General features: G+C 38.9%; 1 protein-coding gene across 1 annotated transcript in view; it reads left to right on the top strand.

Annotated features, from left to right (window-relative positions):
• The window catches only part of LOC308554459 (phospholipid-transporting ATPase ABCA3-like), a 244,167-nt gene that overhangs the window by 142,949 nt on the left and 81,488 nt on the right, over positions 1-19,730 (top strand). Inside the window, exons 12-14 of the mRNA XM_081131699.1 lie at positions 561-715; positions 6,804-6,959; positions 7,307-7,517. Coding sequence (XP_080987825.1) covers positions 561-715; positions 6,804-6,959; positions 7,307-7,517 — 522 coding nt within the window. The remainder of the gene's footprint in view (positions 1-560; positions 716-6,803; positions 6,960-7,306; positions 7,518-19,730) is intronic.

The following is a 19,730-nucleotide window of genomic DNA, read 5'->3' as shown; positions in this document are numbered from 1 at the left end:
CCGAAACTAGTGTAATGTTATATGTCAACTGTATCTCAATTTCAAAAAGAATATATTTTTAAATAGAATAAATTATTTTTATGGTTTAAATGATTATATAATTTCTATTTTACATATTGCCAAACAGTTTCCCACAAAACCTGGGCTGGTTGTTATTAATACTTAAATTTCTTAAGGACAAAAATTATGTATTCTAGATCTTTATGTTTTTCATAGCATTTACACAATACCCAATATGGTAACAAATATAGTAACTGGCTGGTTTCAATGCAAATATATTGGAATATAGCAAAATACTTAAATGTTTTATTATCAATATAATCCATATCAATTGCAAAAAATTAGTATATATTAGCAAAAAGAAAAGGGAAGGAAAGAAAATTCAAAAATAGCTAATTCCACCACCCAGATGTAACTTGATATTTTACTAAACTGTTCTGCAGGAGGTACTGCTCATTCTTTTGAGTAATCTCTAAGTAAACTGAATTTTTGAGATGCTAATTTGCATAATGTTCATTCACCAAAGCTCAGCTTCTGTCATGTTTTCTGTTTACTTGTAGGTAGCTATCCTCCAACCAGAGGAGAGGCCTATATTAATGAATATGCCATCTCAAAGAATATAATTGATATTCGAAGAAACTTGGGCTTCTGCCCACAGAGGAACTTATTGTTTAATGAATTGACACTATCAGAACACCTTTATTTCTTTCTTATGGTAAGTCAAAAAAATTTTTTTAATTATACAGTAAATGTAACTTTTTTATATACAGATCAGTGAATTTTAACACATTTAACCAACACCACAACCGAGACACAGAACAGTTTCATCACCCTAAAACACACCCTCATGCTATTTCTTTGTAGTCATCCCTCTACACTGGTAACCACTGGTATCTTTCATCACTACTGTTTTGTCTTACTGAGAAATCAGAGCAACAGAGAAGAGAAGAGGAGCAGGCATAGCATCAGGCAGTGGGAATCAGTTGTGATTTGGTTTGCCTGGAAAACTCAGACTGTACCATCCCAGGCAAAGAGCAATTTCTTTGTTACAACACCAGCCTGGGAAGTTTGCTCAGGTCTGTGTCTGCAAGAGGACCAAATGTCTGGGTCCTCCACACCATCTGACCCCACTGTACTGGCACAGATTTCCAGCTTAGCATCATTCTCCTTTTCCTTCTATCACAGCAGTTCTGCCGGGTGGCAGCGGAGAGATCTGACCAGTATACTCAGCAGTGAATATGAGTGACAGGTTATTCTCTGAAAGAACTTTTGGTAGAGAGTGGGACACAGGTGGGACAATGTGGCCTGGGAAAGAGGATTGGTATTGCCAACCTCAAGCACATGGGAAGCTCCCCTCCCGCACCTGCAAAATGGCTGAGTCTGCCCCAACCTGCTGTGACCCAAGAAAAAGGGGAATGATTCTCGACTGGAAATCTGCGCCCATACAGCAGGGTCAGATGATCAGGAGGACCCAGACATTTGGCCCAGTCAGAGCCTGGCCGGAGGCTCTGCTCAGGGAGGGCTGGCTGCAACTGGAAGATTAGAGTGCCAATTTGGGGGGAGGGGGCTGATTTTTTTTATCCCTTCCTACTTGATGTGGTCTCAAGGGGGTGCCTGGGAGCCAGGCAGAGCTGAGGCATTATGACTGTCTCCAGGGTGGGTGGGAGACAGATGAGCTGGTGCTGGGCCCTCTGCTACATTATGGAAAAACAGATCTGAGCTCCTCAGTGAGTTCAGCCAGTGAAGCCTGAGGAGAGGAAGTGCCCGCGCCCTCCCCTAGAAGCTGCAGGCACCACCCCCAACGTAAGTCTGTTTAAACCACCCAAGCCAGATCAGAGACACTACCACAGAGCCCAGTTCCTTGGGGGAAAGAGAGCAGCTCACAGTTGGGACATTCAAGGTTTGAAATCCAAGGTAGGTCCAGCCTCTGGGCTATGAAGGCTCCACACACCAGATTACTTGGAGCTCCACCCTACCCTGCTTCAGTCTGGTTGCCAAGGGCCAGACAGGAACAGCAACTGACATTGGCTTGTACCAGAGAACCTCCCAGGAGGCCCAGGACCTGCACACCAAGTGACCACATTCAGACATCGGAGCAGAGTCCAGCAAGTGCCACAAATAGCAGATCCAAAAAGTAATCGCAGCAGACACAAAAACCTACAGAGGTGGATTTCACTTTTTTTTAATTTGTTTTTTTTCTTTCTCTAATTCTTTTGGTCTCTTTTAGCATTTTTTTAAGTCTTTTTTTTTTTTTTAAATATATCTTATTGATTTCAGAGAGAGGAAAGGAGAAGGAGAGAGAGAGATAGAAACATCAATGATGAGAGAGTCATTGATCGGCTGCAGCCCACAACCGGGGCATGTGCCCTGACCGGGAATCGAACCCCGATCGCCTGGATCCTAGGTCGACGCTCAACCACTGAGCCACACCCGGCCGGGCTTTTAAGTCTTTTTTGTTATTATTTTCGTCATTGTTGGTCTGTTTTGTGTTGAATTACATTTGGTCTTGTTACGTCTAGGGTTTTTTTCCATAAGCATCTGTATAACAGTTGACATGACTTGGTCAGGTTTGAGCCTCACAGTCAGCAGCCCAAAGGCTGAGCCCACCCATGAACAGGAAAATAGAGATCAAGACCTGATTACAACAGGACAGCCCAAATAATCCACACAAGGGACGCTCCTATAGCACCTAGCTCAAAAGATTAAGGAAACTATACCACTGCATCCCGCAAGGCACCCACTACAAAAGGCAAACCCATAAAGACTGGAGTCATAGCAGTCCTATCCAGTATACAATACAAACACAAAGAAAGAGCAAAAATTGGGAAACAAAGAAACAGGCCCCAAATGAAAGAGCAGGAGGAATCTCCAGGAAAAAAAGAGCTAAATAAAGAGGAGGCAAGCAACTTAAAAGAAGCAGAGTATAAAATAATGGTTTTAGAATGCTCAACAGCATGAAAAAGGACATAGAAACCATACAAAACAATGAGTCAGAAATAAAGAATAACAAAGCCGAAATAAAGAATACACTAGAAGAAAAAATCAGTAGGTTAGAGGAAGAAGAAGATCGAATCAGTGAATACAAGGTAAAAGAAATTACTCAACTACAGAGGCAAAAAATATATATAATTTTTTTTTTTTTTTTGAGGATAGTTTAAGGGAACTTTGGGAAAACATGACATGTAACAATATTTGCATCATATGGGGTACTGGAGGGAGAAGAAAATGAGAAGGGGGGTAGAGAACCTGTTTGAAGAAATAATGACAGAAAACTTCTCTATTCTGATGAAAAGTCACACATGTTCAGGAAGCACAGAGAGTACCAATCAAGATGAACCCAAAGAGACCCACACCAAGACACATCATAATTAAAATGGCAAAAATTCAAGACAAAGAGAGAATCTTAAAGGCAGCAAGAGAAAAGCAATCTCTTACCTACAAAGGAGCTCCCAGAAGGCAGTCAGCTGACTTCTCATCAGAAGCTCTACAGGCCAGAAGGGAATGGCATGAAGTATTCAAAGTAATGAAAAGCAAGGATCTGAAACCAAGACTACTCCATCCAGCATGGCTATCATTCAAAATAGATGGTGAAATAAAGAGTTTTCCAGTCAAAAAGTAAAAAAAAGGATAAAGGAGTTTATCACCACCAAACCAGCATTGCAGGAAATGTTAAAGGGACCAGCCCTTTTATAGTGTCTCCACCCTTCCTACCAGTTTCAGTGTGGCTCTTGTAAATTCTTGGTTTTAAGACTTTTCTCCAGCTAGTTCAGTGGGTAATTTAGGATGATTGCTCTATAATTCAGTTGTAATTCCAGTTTGGTCCTGCGAGGAGGTGAGTGTAGTTTCCATCTTTTCTGCCAGCATCTTGGATCATGTCCCTGTGTTTTCTCTGGTAATTTCCTTTGCTGTAAAGTCAACTTTATCTGATACTGATATAACCATTTCAGCTTTCTTTTTATTTGTGTTTGCATGGTATTTCTTCAAACACTGCACTTTAAACCTACATATATCATTAAATTCTAAGTGAGTTTTTAGTAGAGATTGTATAGTTGGGTCATGATTTTTATACAGTCTGACAGTCTCTGTCTTTTAGTTGATGTTTTTAGACTATTTTTTTAAATGGAATTACTGATATGTTTAGATTTAAAGGTATTTTATTTGTTTTTCTGTTTTTCTCACTGCTTCCCCCCCCCCCCCATTCCTCTTTGCAGTCTTATTTTGGGTTTATTTTTACTATATCTCTTGTGTACATTTTTATTGGTTGTTCTAGGGATCACAAAATATGGACATAGCTTTTCAGTTATTTATAATCAATAGTTTTCAACTTTATTTGGAGTATAGAGACCTTACCACATTGTAGGTTCTTTCTCCTCTTCCCTTTAGGCTATAGTGGTCATAAATGACACATACATATACTGAAAACATTATCAGAAAATATTATATTTTTTGCTTAAAATCATCTAGCATGTTTAAAGAACCATGTGTACTTTCATTATTCATGATATTTCAGGTTTTTCTGCATCATTTCTCTTCTGTTTGAAGAACATTCTGTATCAGTTCGTTTACACCAATACTCTTCGCTCAAGAGTCTCTCAGTTTTCCTTTGCCTGAGAGGATCTTTAATTCACAATAGTTTCTCAAGGATATTTTTACTTGACATAGAAATCCGGTCAATGGTTCTTTTCTTTCAGCATTTAAAAATGTTGTTCTTGCCCTGGCTGGATACCTCAGCTGGTTGGGGCATCATCCGAATGCACCAAGTCTGTGAGTTCAACCCCAAGTCAGGGGACGTACAGGAAGTAACCAGTGAGTGCATGAATGGGTGGATCAACAAGTTGATCTCTCTCTCTCTCTCTCTCTCAGTCAACGAATCAGTGAATCAATTTTTTTTTTTTTAATGTTGTTCTACTGCTTTCTGGGCACCATGTTTATAAAAAATTCAAAATCATCTGAATTATTCCCCTATAGTTAATTTATCTTTTTTTCTGAGTGCTGTCAAGAGCTTTTCTTTGTCTTAACATTTCAGCAATTTTGTTATGATTTGTCTGGTGTGGATTTCTTTGAGTTTATCTGGATAGAATTCAATCAGCTTCTTCAATCTGTAGGTTTGTGTCTTTCGCCAAACTTGACAAGTTTGCTGTCATTATTTCTTCAATTATTCTTTTAGCCACATACTCATTCTTCAATGACATGAATGTTAGACATTTTGTTGTTGTCCCAAAAATCCCTTTGGGCTTTGTTCATTTTTCGTAATCATTTTTCTTTCTATTATTCAGATTGTATACTTTCTATTTATCTGCCTTCAAATTCACCCTTTCCTCTGTCATTTCTGTTCTATTATTAAGGCAAATGAGTTTTTATTTTGGTTATTAAATTTTTAGTTCTGAAACTTCATTTAGTTTCTTCATATTTTTTATGTTAATAATACTATGTTAATTCCAACATCCGTGCCATCCTATCATCGATGTCTATTGATTGTCTTTTCCTACATGACATGAGATTTTTGTCACTCTTTGTATCCAGTTGACTTTTGTATTTATCTTGATGTTTTCAACAATACCTCATGATGTTCTGCATCTTGTTTATATTTTGTCTGTGGTCTGTGGTTCCTGTGTCAGTTTAAAGTCTTTACAGTGCTATTTCAGTCTCAACCTGTGTTACTCATTACATCTGGATAGAGGTTTACTCATTAGCATAATTTTTTTAATTTGGTATTCTAATTAGGATTTTATCCATATGTGCAAATGACAGGGTAAACACATGAGTTCACAAACAACTTTGCATGTCACTTTCCTGCTCCTCCCTCCTGTTACTTCTCCAGAATGTTCCAGTTCTCCAGAATTTCTTAGTCCCCCAGCCAGAAATCACCCACTTTTATGAGTGTGTCACATCTAAGTGGCAAGAAGATGAAGAATGGTAAAAGGCGGATTGGTTTGTCCCTGTCTCTTAGAGCCATGGCTTGACTAAACTGAGAAGGTTCACCTCCTTCAGCACTTGAGCTCAGAGAGGATTCCCATTCTTTTCTACTCTTGCTAGGATCCCTCCCACAAGACTTCCCATGGTCTGGGCCACAAAAGAGCAGAGGAAAAAAAATGAGATTGCGCTTTCCATACTCCGGGAGCTTTAGGCGTTTTCCCTTCTCCACTCCTCAAACCAGACGAGAGGGTTTCTCCTTAATCTCATTCTGTTTGTACTATGCTGCATTTCCAGGCTTTGGATCGCTTTGAGCTCAGGCTCGGGAATGCACGGGAAAATGGTAAACCCAACACTGTTCAGTGTGGTATTTCAAGTTCTGGTTCTGCTGTTCTCCCTGATCTAACTGCTGATGTTTACTTTTCATAGTTCTCAGGTTTAATAATTGAGTTCAGTGGGGGGAAAAGGGGATGTGTGTTTACTCTGTCATACCTGAAAGCTAGAGAGATGTTTATTTTCTCCCTTCGTTCATGAGTTTTAGTGTCTTTATAAATTATGAATATTCATTTTTGAGGAACTCTCCTTTAGAGATAAAGGGAGGCAATGGGGAAAAGACCATGTAGCTGATGTAAGAATAGAGCTGGTGTAAAATGTTTTAAGGATGTAGTTGCAAAAAACTTCATTTATATATGGGGGGGGAGTAGGTTAACAGTTGTAATACAAATAATACAATAATTAATAAATAATAATACAAGAATAAACTGTGTGTTTCACGTACTCCCAACTGTAAACCTACTTTTGCCAACTCTTGTAGATATTTAGTTATGATCTAAGAACTTTCTGAGGATAAAGTTTGGATGCATCATGTAAATTCTGGCTTCTCTTTCTAGTTAAAAAGAAGATATCAAACGATGCACCCTATGGAAGTTGACCATATGCTGTCTACTTTTAACTTGCTAGAAAAGCGTGATGCAATTTCAGAGTCACTGACTGCAGGAATGAAGCGCAAGCTCTCCATCATGATAGCACTTATGGGAGATGCTGAGGTATTAGAGAAGAAATAGAGAACAAGGAGCAGGGAAAGGGGAGGGGCATGCACACATACATGCACTAAATATGGGTTCCTGCCCTCTGGTCCAGTCAACTCCACTGACAGAAGCCTGAGAGTTGACATGAATCTTAAGGGAATGTTGCCAATGATACTCAGAGGGAATTTGCATTATTGGGTCAGCTGTTATAATATGGTTTGGGATTTTTTAAATAGTTTTTATTGCTATTGTTAGTCTAGATTTTGTAACTTAGTTTAAATGTGTTCTCCTCAAGTAGTAAATTATCCTACAAGTACTTTGGCATCAATTGTCAATGGTCATGGAATTGTTCTTCTTGTCTCTAGGTGGTGATGCTTGATGAGCCCACAGCTGGCATGGACCCCCTTTCAAAAAGAGCCACCTGGGATCTCCTTCAGCAGTATAAACAGGATCGTATCATCTTACTGACCAGCCACTGTATGGATGATGCTGACATCCTGGGTGACCGCATAGGCATCATGGTCAAGGGATCTCTGCAGTGCTGTGGCTCTTCAGCCTTCCTGAAACAAATCTATGGTCTATCTCCCTTTGATCATTCTTAGGATATTAATGCCTTAATAATATTCTTCTAACATGATTTTAATTATATTTTGTCTATTGCCCAAAACTTCTTCAGTGACTTCTTCTGCTCTATTAATTAGGTCTCAATTTTCCTAATTGGTTTTAAGGCCCTTTGCAATCTAGATAGTCCCTAGACAGGTTGAGGCAAAAGTAGGTTTACAGTTGCGAGTACACGAAACAGAGTTTATTCTTGTATTAATATTTATTAATTATTGTATTATTTTCCTACAAACAACTACAAAAGCCTACTTTTGCACACCCTGTATATACTTATTAATTGTGCTCACGACATACTTTCAGACTCAGGAACTACTTTTTTAACCTACAAAAAGTGTGCTTATTTCGCTCATTTTGAACCTACTCACAGTTTTCTTTGTTCCTAGAATGTAGTTGTGCCTCCAGACAAATTCATTTTATTGAGTAATTGGTTGATGAGAAGAGGAAGTAGAGAAATCAGTGACCTCTGATCCTAGTTTCTTGTTTGCCAAATCAGTCTCTAATCCACAAACACAGCAATTGACAGTAAAAATGTAGTGCAGAATGAAAAAAATCATATAAGTGAAATAAAACAACCCTTGACTTTGACAAGTATACAGGTTTTTTTTGTTTGGTTTGGTTTTTTGTTAGTTTTTCCTCACCCGAGGATATTTTTTCCATTGCTTTTCAAAGAGAGTGGAATGGAGAGAGAAAAAGAGAGGAACATCAATGTGAGAGAGACACATCAGTTGGTTGCCTCCCGCACTCACCCTGTACGGGGCCAGGGATCGAGCCTGCAACCGAGCTAGGTGCCCTTGGTTGGAATCAAGCTCAGGACCCTTCAGTCCACAGGCCGACTCTCTAACCACTGAACCAAACTACCTAGAGCAGTATATGGTTTTTGTAGGAGATAAAACTGATAAACCAAGCAGTAAATTATTGAGGGCTAAAATTAATAGTAATTAGAATCCAAAATTGGAGGGTATAAATGTAAATAAAGATAATTAAGAATGAATTGCTTCTGCCCGGCCGGGCATGGCTCAGTGGTTAAGCGTCGACCTAGGATCCAGGCGATCAGGGTTCGATTCCCGGTCAAGGCACATGCCCGGGTTGTGGACTGCAGCCGATCAATGACTCTCTCATCATTGATGTTTCTATCTCTCTCTCTCCCCCTCCTTTCCTCTCTCTGAAATCAATAAAGATATATTTAAAAAAAAAAAAAAAGAGAATGAATTGCTTCATCATTCATTTGCTCAGTATTTGAGGTTATTCAACTCACATTAATTATTTCCTCTATACTAGGTACTGTGGTGTCCATTTTATATATCATATTTAATATTCAAAACAACAGCTCCAATTTATAGAATACAAATCTGGGGCCATATAGCAAAGATATATTTTAGTCATATTTTATACCCATTTAGTTCTTTAAAGTTTATGATCACCTTACAGGTTTGAGTTTTTACAATTAATTTGAAAGGGGTTCTACATCTGAAATTAGATTCATCCCATGAATTAGAGGCCCCTGGGTTATGAGACACATAAATTAAACATCTAAGTGTTTTATTGAATTTATTGGTGTAACATTGGTTAATAAAATTATATGGGTATCAAGTAAACAATTCTATGATATATCATCGTATATGGCATTGTGTGTTTGCCACCAAAACTCAAATCTCTTCTCATCACCGTATATTTGATGTGCCTCCATCCTTTATTACCTCCCCACCCCCTTTCCCTCTGGTAACCACCATGCTATTGTCTGTGTCTGTGAGTTTTTGTTTGTTTATCTTGTTTGTTCATTTGTTGCTTTCAGTTTTATGTTCCACATATAAGGGAAATCTTGTGGTTCTTGACTTTTTCTGTCTGACTTACTTCACTTAGCATGATATTCTCAAGATTCATCAGTGCTGTCAAATATGGCAGTATTTCATCTTTTCTTATGGCTGAGTAGTGTTCCATTGTATATATGTACCACATCTTTATCAAATCATCTATCAGAGGACACTGTTTCTATATCTTTGCCACCTTGAATAATGCTGCAATGAACAAAAGGGTGTATATATATATATATATATATATATATATATATATATATATATATACACCTTTGCAAATAAATGGTTTCAAATGTTGGTGGTCGGTACCCAGAAGAGGGATCCCTGGATCATATGGTAACTCTATTCTTAATTTTTTGAGAAACCTCCATACTTATTTTCATAGTGGCCATACCAGTCTACATTCCCACCAGCAGTGATTAAGGGTTTCTTTTTTGCACAGCCTCTCCAACACTTGTTATTACTTGTCTTGTTGATAATAGCCATTCTAACAGGTGTGAGGTGGTATCTCATTGTGGCTTTGATTTGCATTTCCCTAATAGCTAGTGAACTTGAGCATCTTTTCATAAATCTGTTGGCCATTTGCATGTCGTCTTGGGAGATCTGTCTGTTCAAGTCCTCTGCCCATTTTTTAGTTGGATTGTTTGTTTTTTTGGTGTTGAGCTGTATGAGTTCTTTATATGTATTGGTTATGAACCCCTTGTCAGAATTCTTGTTTGCAAATATCTGCTCCCATATGGTTGTTTTCCTTTTGTTTGGTTGGCAGTTTATTTTGCTGTGCAGAAGCCTTTTCATTTTCTATAGTCCCATCCCTTTACTTTTGCCTTCACGTCCCTTGCCTTTGGGGTCAAATTCATAAAATCCTTTCTAAGACCAAAATCCATAAGTTTAGTACCTATGTTTTCTTCTATGTAATTTCTTGTTTCAGGTTTTATATTTAGGTCTTTGATCCATTTTGAGTTAATTTTTGTATATGCAGACAGACAGAAGTCTAATTTTATTCTTTTCATGGGGCTTTCCAATTTTCCCAGCACCATTTATTGATGAGGCTTTCTTTCTCCATTGAATGTTTTTTGCTTCTTTATTAAAAATCATTTGCCCATATATTTCTGGGTTTATTTCTGGGCTCTCAATTTTAGTACACTGGTCTGTGGGTCTGTTTTTTGCCAGTACCATGATGTATTGATTATCATAGCTTTGCAGTATAATTTGAAGTCAGGAAGTGTGATACCTCTGGCTTCATTCTTTTTTCACAGGATTGCTTTGGCTATTTGGGGTCTTTTGTGGTTCCATACAAATCTGATGACTTTTTGTTCTATTTCTTTTTAAAATGCCATTGGAATTTTCTAAAATTGATGAGAGGGGAGGGAGGGAGGGAGAAAGAGAGAGAGAGAGAAAAAAATTTGTTCCACTTATTTTTGCATTCATTGGTTGATTCTTGTATGTGCCCTGACCAGACACCAAAACTGCAACCTTGGCATATCAGGATAATGTTCTAACCAACTGAGATACCCATCCAGGGGCCCCAGTGGCATGTTAATGGATATTACATTAAATCTGTATATTGCTTTGAGTAATATAGACATTTTAAATATGTTGAATATTTCTAGTCGGTGAAAACAGAACATCTTTCCATTTCATTGTGTCTTTTTCCATCTCTTTTAATAATGCTTTGTAGTTTTCAGTGTATAGGTCCTTCACATCCATTATTATATTTATTTTTAGGTATTTTATTCTTTTTATTGCAACTGCAAAAGGAATTGGTTATTTTACTTTTTTCTGAAACTTCATTGTTAGTATATAAGAATGTAATGGATGTTTTAGATTTTTTATTAAATTACATAGGTTTTAAGTGTACAGTTCTATACAATATCTGTATATTGTATGTGTGCCCACCATCCAAAATCAAACCTCCTTCTATCACTGTACACTTGAATGGATTTTTTGTGCTTTATTTTATATGCTGCGACTTTACTGTATTGGTTTATTGTTTCTAATGATTTTTTTGGTGGAGTCTTTAGGGATTTCTATAAAAAGAATTGTGTAATCTGCAAACTGTGATTATTTCTTCATTCCCAATTTGGATGCCTTTTATTTCTATCTCTTGCCTGATTGCTCTGTCTAGGACTTCCAGAACTATGTTAAATAGAAAAGTGAATATGGACATCCTTTTCTTGTTCCTGATCTTAGAGGAAAAGCTTTCAGTTCTCCACTATTGCTTATGATATTTTCTGAGGGTTTGTCATAATATGGTCTTTATTATGTTGAGGTACTTTTCTTCTAAACCCACTTTATTGTCTTCATCATAAATGGTTGCTGTATCATGTCAAACGCTATCTCTGCATCTATTGATAAGATCATATGATTTTTACCCTTCATTTGTTAATGTGGTGTGTGTATCACACTGATTGATTTGTGTGTGTTGAACCACGCTTGTGCCTCTTGAGTGAACCCCATGTGATCGTGATGTGTTATTTTTTATGTATTGCTGTATTCATTTTGCTAGTGTTTTGTTTAAAATTTTTGCATCTATATTTATCAGAGATATTGGTCTGAAGTATTCTTTTTTGTGTTATCTTTGCCAGGTTTAGTATCAGGGTTATGTTGACCTCATTATATGTGTTAGGAAATATTACCTCTTCTTTAATTTTTTGGAAGAGTTTGAGAATGTGTGTTAAATCTTGGAATGTTGGGCAGAATTCAGTAGTGAAGTCATCTGGTCCTGGACTTTCACTTTTGGGGAAGTTTTTTGTTTGTATTTTTAATTTATCTTTATTGTAGAAAGTATTACAGGTGTCCCATTTTTTCCCCCCAATTGACCCCCTCAGCCTCGCTCCCACCCCCTCCCCAGGCCTTCACCCCATTATTGACTGTGTCCATGGGTTATGCATATATGCATATAACTTCTTTGGTTAATCTCTTCCCACCCTCCACCCCCTTCCCTCTTTCCTCTGAAATATGATCGTCTGTTGCCTGTGTCAGGGTCTCTGGATCTATTTAGTTCGTCAGATTTTTTTGTTCATTAGCTTCTTAAAGAAGACCCTTCAACATTTCCTGTAGTGCTGGTCTGGTGGTGATGAACTCCTTTAGCTTTTCCTTGTCTAAGAAGCTCTTTATCTGACCTTCAGTTCTAAATGATAGCTTTGCTGGGTAGAGCAATCTTGGTTGTAGTTCCATATTTTTCATCACTTTGAATATTTCTTGCCACTCCCTTCTGGCCTGCAAAGTTTCTGTTGAGAAATCAGCTGACAGTCGTATGGGTGCTCCCTTGCAGGTAACTAACTGCTTTTCTCTTGCTGCTTTTAAGATTCTCTCTTTGTCTTTAAACTTTGGCATTTTAATTATGATGTGTCTTGCTGTGGGCCTCTTTGGGTTCCTCTTGTTTGGGACCCTCTGTGCTTCGTGGACTTGTAAATCTATTTCTTTCCCCAGGTAGGGGAAGTTTTCAGTAATTATTTTTTCAAATAGGTTTTCAATTTCTTGCTCTTTCTTCTCCTGCTGGCATCCCAATAATACGAATGTTGGGCCTCTTGAAGTTGTCCCAGAGGTTCCTTATACTATCCTCATATTTCTGGATTATTATTCTTTTTGCTCTTCTGGTTGGGTGTTTTTTGTTTCCTCATGTTCCAAATTGCTGATTTGATTCTCAGCATCATCTACTGTTGATTCCCTGTAAATTATTCTTCATTTCAGTCGTGTAGCTTTCATTTCAAATTGGTACTTTATTAAGACATCGATTTTCTCAGTTATTTTCGTAATACTCTTACTAATATCCTTGAGCAACCTTATAACCATAATTCTGAACTCTGTATCTGTTAGCTTGCTTGGACCTATTTCATTTAGTTCCTCTTCTAGATATTTCTTCTGTTCTTTCCTTTGCAACATGTTTGTTTGCCTCCACATTTTGGCTGCTTCCTGGTGTTTATTTCTCTGTATTAGGTAGAGCTGCTATGTCTCTTGGAATTTCTAGAGTGGCTGTGTAGTAGGTGTCTGTAAGGTCCAGTGGCTCAGCCTCCCCAGTCACCTGAGCTGGGCCTCCTAAGTGCTCCTCTTTGTGGGCTGTGTGCACTGCCCTATTGTAGTTGAGCCTTGGTTGCTATTGGCATCACTGGGAGGAATTGACCCCCAGGCCAATCAGCTGTGAGGACCAGCTGCAGCTACAGCCAGTGAGCTGCTGTGCTGAATACACCCCTATGGAGCAGGATTTACTTCAGTGGAGCTTTGTTGTTCACCAGGTGCACCCATTGAGTGTGTCACTCGTGGATGTGGTAGGGTTGTCATCCAGCATGGTCAAGTCTGACCACCAGGTGCACTGCCTCTGGGGCCTCCCGGGAGGTGCAAAGTCAGCCTCTGCTAGTGCCTTGCCCAGGACCACCCCGCATGAGCTACACAGCAATTTGTAGTTGGCTGCTACTTGTGCTGGACTTGGAGGTGTCCAGGAGAGGCCAAAGCTCTGAGCCAATGCAAGCTACCACTAGTGCCAGGCCTGGGGCTACTTATCAAGCCATATGGGGCATGCTGCTGCTTGTTTGAGAAACTTTAGGAAAGTCCTAAGCATAAGGCTCGAGAGGCCACTTGCATAGAAAAGCCCCTGGAAATGGCCTGGATGAGCTTGCAGGTGGGGAGGGGCGGGGCCAAAGGTGTGAGTCAGGTGCTGGAGATTCAAATATGGCGCCTGCCTGCCGGCTGTGTGGGGGGAGGACTCGCCACAGGAGCAATGGCCTCTTCCAGCTCTTCTGCCTGGGAGGAAGCTGCCTCTCCAGGTCTTTCCCTGATTCCAGGCAAGTTAGTTTCTTGCTAAATGCCCCAGGTTCCTTATAAGCTGCTGCCGGGTGCTGGGGCTCAGAGGGAGCGCGTCTGAGTGAGTCCGTGTGCAGGCGGAAAGCCTGTGACTCCCGCAGCCTCCGTGACCCTCAGCGACAGTCGCCACTGGTTTTCACAGCCTGGAGTTGTGGGGACGTCTCTTCCTGGCCTGGAACCCTGGTCTTGGGGCCTGATATGGGGCTGGGACCCCTCGCTCCTCCGGGAAACCTCCACCACTGAGATTCCCTCCTGTGTTTAACCTGTGGCACTGGGTGTGGGCTCCATGATCCAGCCCCAATCCACCCGCGTCCCCCCCCCCTCCTGGTCTCAATGCTGTTTCAGTTCCCTGGTTGTAGGGCTTCTGGTCAGCCAGATTTCAGGAGGTTCTGAGTGATGGTGGCTCTGTATTTTAGTTGTAATTTTGATGTGGTTGCGGGAGGCGGCAGGTGCAGCTGTTACCTGCGCTGCCATCTTGTTTACTTGGTCTTGGGGGAGTTTTGATGGTCGTTATAATTTCTTCACTGTTGATCAGTCTATTTAAATTTAAATTTTTGTTTCCTTTTTATTAAATTTATTTGGGTGACACTGGTCAACGAAGTTATACAGGTTTCAGGTGCACAATTCCACAGCGCATCCCCTGCACACCGCATTGTATGTTCACCACCCAAAGTCAAGTTTCCTTCCTTTGTTATTCGCCCCCCATACCCTCCTCAACTTCCTTTCACCCCCACCCCCAGCAGTCACCACACTTACTGTTCGTGTCCATGTGTTTTTTTCTCTTTTTTTTTGCTCAATCCCTTGACCCCAACCCTCCCCCAGTCCTCCAACCCTCCATCCCTGACAGCTATCAGCATCCTCTCTATCTGAGTCTGTGTCTGTTTTTCTTGTTAGTTCATTTTGTTCATTAGATTCCACATATCAATGAAATAATACGGTACTTATCTTTCTCTGACAGGCTTATTTTGCTTAGCATAATGCTCTCCAGATCTATCCATGCTGTCGCAAAGGGTAAGATTTCCTTCTTTTTTATGACCAAGTAGTATTCCATGGTGTAAATGTACCACAGCTTTTTATCCATGTATCTACTGAAACATACTTGGGCTGCTTTCAAATTTAGGCTTTTGTAAATAATGCTGCAGTGAATATAGGGGTGCATGTATTCTTTCAATTAGTGTTTTAGGTTTCTTCAGACAAATTCTCAGAAGTGGAATCACTGGGTCATAAGGCAGTTCCATTTTTAATTTTTTGAGGAAACTCCATACTGCTTTCCACAGTGGCTGCACCAGTCTGCATTCCCACCAACAATGCACAAGGGTTCCCTTCTCTCCACATCCTCGATATACTTCTTTCTTGACTTATTGATGGTAGCCATTCTGACAGGTGTATGGTGATACTTTATTGTGGTTTTAATTTGCATTTTTTTGATGATTAGTGACATTCAGCATCTTTTCCTATGTTTATTGGCCATCTGTATGTCCTCTTTGCAGAAGTTTCTACTCAGGTCCTTTGCCCATTTTTTTAATTGTATTTTTTGTCTTTCTGGTGTTGAGTTTTATAAGTTATTTAAAAATTTTTTGAACATTAATCCCTTATCAGATGTATCATTGGCAAATATGTTCTCCCATTCAGTGATTTGTCTTTTATTTTGTTGATTGTTTCCTTTGCTCTGCAGAAAGTTTTATTTTGATGTAGCCCACTTGCTTATTTTTTCTTTTCTTTTGTTTCCCTTGCCCGGGGAGATATATCAGAAAAAATATTGCTACAAGAAATATCCAGGATACCACTGTCTCTGTTTTTTTCCAGGATTTTTATGCTTTTGAAGTCAAACATTTAAGTATTTCATCCATTTTGAACTTATTCTTGTGTATGGTCTAATTTAATTTTTCTGCACATATGTATCCATTTAATGCTCTCAAAACCATTTCTTCAGTAGACTCTCTTTACCCCATTGTAGATTTTTGCTTCCTTTATCAAATATTAATTGACTATAAAGGCATAGGTTTATTTCTGGGTTCTCTATTCTGTTCCATTGATCTATATATCAATTTTTATGCCAGTACCATGCTGTTTTGATTACTGTGGACTTGTTGTATCAGGTAGCATGATTCCTCCATCTTTGTTCTTCTTTCTCAAGACTGTTTTGAGAAAGAAGATTGTATCTTGATAGGAATTGTGTTGAATCTGTAGATGGCTTTGGGTAATGTGCTTATTTTAATGATTTGAATTCTTTCTATCTATGAATCCAGGATCAGCTTCCATTTATTTATAGCTTCAATTTTTTTTTCAGTATCTTATAATTTCTGAGTACAAGTCTCTTATATCCTTGGTTAAATTGATTCCTAGGTGTGTGTTTTTGAAGTGATTGTGAATGTGATTGTTTTCTTAGTTTCCCTTTTTGATAGATAGTTCATTATTGGTGTATAAAAATGCAACTGATTTCTAGATACTTACTTTGTATCCTGCTACTGTTCTGAATTCATTTATCAGTTCCAGTAATTTTGGGGTGGAATCTTTAGGGTTTTCTATATCCAGAATCATGTCATCTGCAAATAATGACAGTTTTACTTCTTCCTTTCCAGTTTGGGTACCTTTTATCACATTTGTTGATTTGTGGATATTGTACCAATCTTGCATTCCAGGATAAATCCCACTTAATCATGGTGTATGATCTTTTTAATGTATTGCTGGATCAGGTTTGCTAATATTTTGTTGAAGATTTTAACATCTATGGTCATCAGGGATATTGGCCTATAATTTTCTTTCTTTGTAGTGTATTTATATAGTTTTGGAGGAGAAGATTCCCAAGCTCATTTTATGAGGCCTGTATTTACAATCCATTATGATCCAGTTTAGGAAGGTTATATGTTTCTAGAAACTTATCCATTTTTCCAGGTGATTGAATTTGGTTGCATATCGTCTTTCATAGTATTCTTGTATAATCCCATGTATTTCTCTGATGTCCATGGTTTTGAGTCTTTTCTCTTTTCTCCTTAGTGTGTATTGTCAATTTTATTAATCTTTTCAAAGAACAAACTTTTTGTTGTATTAATATTTGTATAGTCTTTTTGTTCTCTATCTCATTCAATCCTGCTCTGATTTTTATGATTTCCTTTCTTCTGCTGACTTGGGGTTGCTTTTGTTTTTCTTCTAGTTCTTCAAGATGTGCTGTTAGGTCATTTACTTGGGGTTTCTCTTATTTCTTGAGATAGGCCTGTGATGATATAAATTTCCCTATTCTTGCTGCTGTTGCTGCAGCCCAGAAGTTTTGATACGTTGTATTGTCATTCTCATTTGTCTTTATAAATCTTATGATCTCTCCTTTTATTTCTTTGATCCAGTCATTTTTTTTTGTAGTACATTTATTTAATCCCCACATATTTGTGTGGTTTTTAACTGCTTCATTTTTTAAATTGATTTTTAATGTAAAAGCATTGTGATAAAAGAATATGGTTGGTATGATTTCAGTCCACTTAAATTTGTTGATGCTAGTTTTGTAACCCAACATATGGTCTATCTGAGAATGTTCCATGTGCACTGGGGAAAAGTGTATAACCTGATGTTCTGTGATGAAAGGCTCTTTAAATATCAATTATGTCCATTTGGTCTAGTGTGTCTTTTAAAGCCGATATTTCTGTATTGATTTTCTGTTTGGATGATTTACTCATAGCTGTCAATGAGGTATTTAGATGCCATACTATGGTTGGTTGTTTTCCAGTTTCTCTCTTTACTTCTGTGAGTAGTTGCTTTATATATTTCAATGCTCCCTGATTGGGTGCATATATATTGAGAAGTGTTATGTTTTCTTGAGGTAATATTCTCTTTATCATTGTAATTCGTCCATCTTCTTCTTTTGTTCCTTTGTTATCTTGAAATCTATTTTGTTGGATATAAGTCCAGCTACACATGCTTTTGTCTGGATGCCATTTGCTTGGGGAACCATTCTCACCTTTTCACTTTAAGTCTATATTTGTCCTTGCAGCTGAGAAGTGTCTCCTGAAGGCAGAATATGGTTGGTTGTTTCCACTTTTTAAATTAAATTTCTTGAGGTAACAGTGGTTAATAAAATTATATGGGTTTCAAGTGTACAATTCTTTTTTTTTTAAGAATACATTCACTAAAGCTGGTGACAGTGAAACAAGGAAGTGCTTATGATAGAAAAGGCAACAGGAGAGCCTAGGTGGGGCTGCTTTGGATCACTGGGATGTCAGAGGGTAGAATAAGTGACAGGAGAGAGCCTGGGGGGCAGGGTGCTGTGCTGGCTCTCTGGCAATGTTAGAGGAGAGAAATGAACCTATGCAGGGCTGCTTTGACTCACTGCAAAATCAGAGCACAGGGGGCCTTGGAGACAGGTTCTCGGGTGAGCTGCCACTGCCCATGGCTCCCTGGGTTGAAAGTCTTGTGGAATCCCTTAGAGTTTAGGACATGCATGCCTGAGAGGGAAGAAAGGCATGTGCCTGCTCCCCGGACAGAGTGCTCAGGCATACAATTCTATGACACATCACCTGTTATTGCACTGTGCCCACCACGTAAACTCAAACTTTCTTTTATCACCATATATTTGACCCCCTCTACCCTTTGCTAGTCCCCCAGCCCCTTGTAACACCATACTTGTCTGTGTGTATGAGGTTCTGTTGTTTTTTCTTGTTTGTTCATTTATTGCTTTCAGTTTTATATCCGTCAAATGAGTGAAATCAAATGGTTCTTGACTTATGCTGTCTGATTTATTTCATTACCATGATATTCTCAAAGTCCATCTATGTTGTCTCAAATGGCAGTATTTCATTTTTTTATTTATTGATTGATTTTAGAAAGAGAGAAGAAGGGGGGTGGAGAGAGAGAGAGCAAGAGAGAGAACCATTGATGCGTTGTCCCATTCACCTGTGCATCATTGGTTGCTTCTTGTGTGTGCCCTGGCCAGAGATTGAACCCCAAACCTTGCCGTATAGGGAGGATGCTCTAACCAACTGAGCTACCCAGCCAGTGTCCAGCAAATGGCAGTATTTCACCTTTTCTTGTGGCTGAGTAGGACTTCATTGTGCATATGTATTACATGTTTTGATCCACTCTGCTGCTCTGTACCTTTTTTTATTTTTTTCTCTTTTAATTTTACTGTATTTGTAGAAACTAGCAGAGCACATGTGAACAGGACAATATTTTAGTCTTTTATGAAAAGAGAAAGCTACACCTGCTAGATGTGGTATCAATTCCCTCCTTCCCAAAGTCTTTGCTAGGGGTTGCTTTCCCTTCATTTAGAATGGATGCTCTTGCCTGGCCGGGCTTGGCTCAGCAGTTGAGCATTGACCTAGGATCCAGGCGATCGGGGTTCGATTCCCAGTCGGCACATGCCCGGGTTGTGGGCTTGATCAATGACTCTCTCATCATTGATGCTTCTATATATCTCTCTCCCTCTCCTTTCCTTTCTCTGAAATCAATAAAGATTATATTTTTTAAAAAAATAGAATGGATGCCCTCCCACATGTCTGGGAATCCTGGATCCTTGATGGCAGGGTGGTTCCAAGCACTAACAGCTGTGAGTAATCTTATCCTCTGA

The sequence above is a fragment of the Miniopterus schreibersii genome (genome assembly GCF_964146895.1).
Source record: "Miniopterus schreibersii genome assembly, chromosome: 3".
Classification (NCBI taxonomy): domain Eukaryota; kingdom Metazoa; phylum Chordata; class Mammalia; order Chiroptera; family Miniopteridae; genus Miniopterus; species Miniopterus schreibersii.
This window is presented reverse-complemented; position numbering and strand designations above follow the sequence as displayed.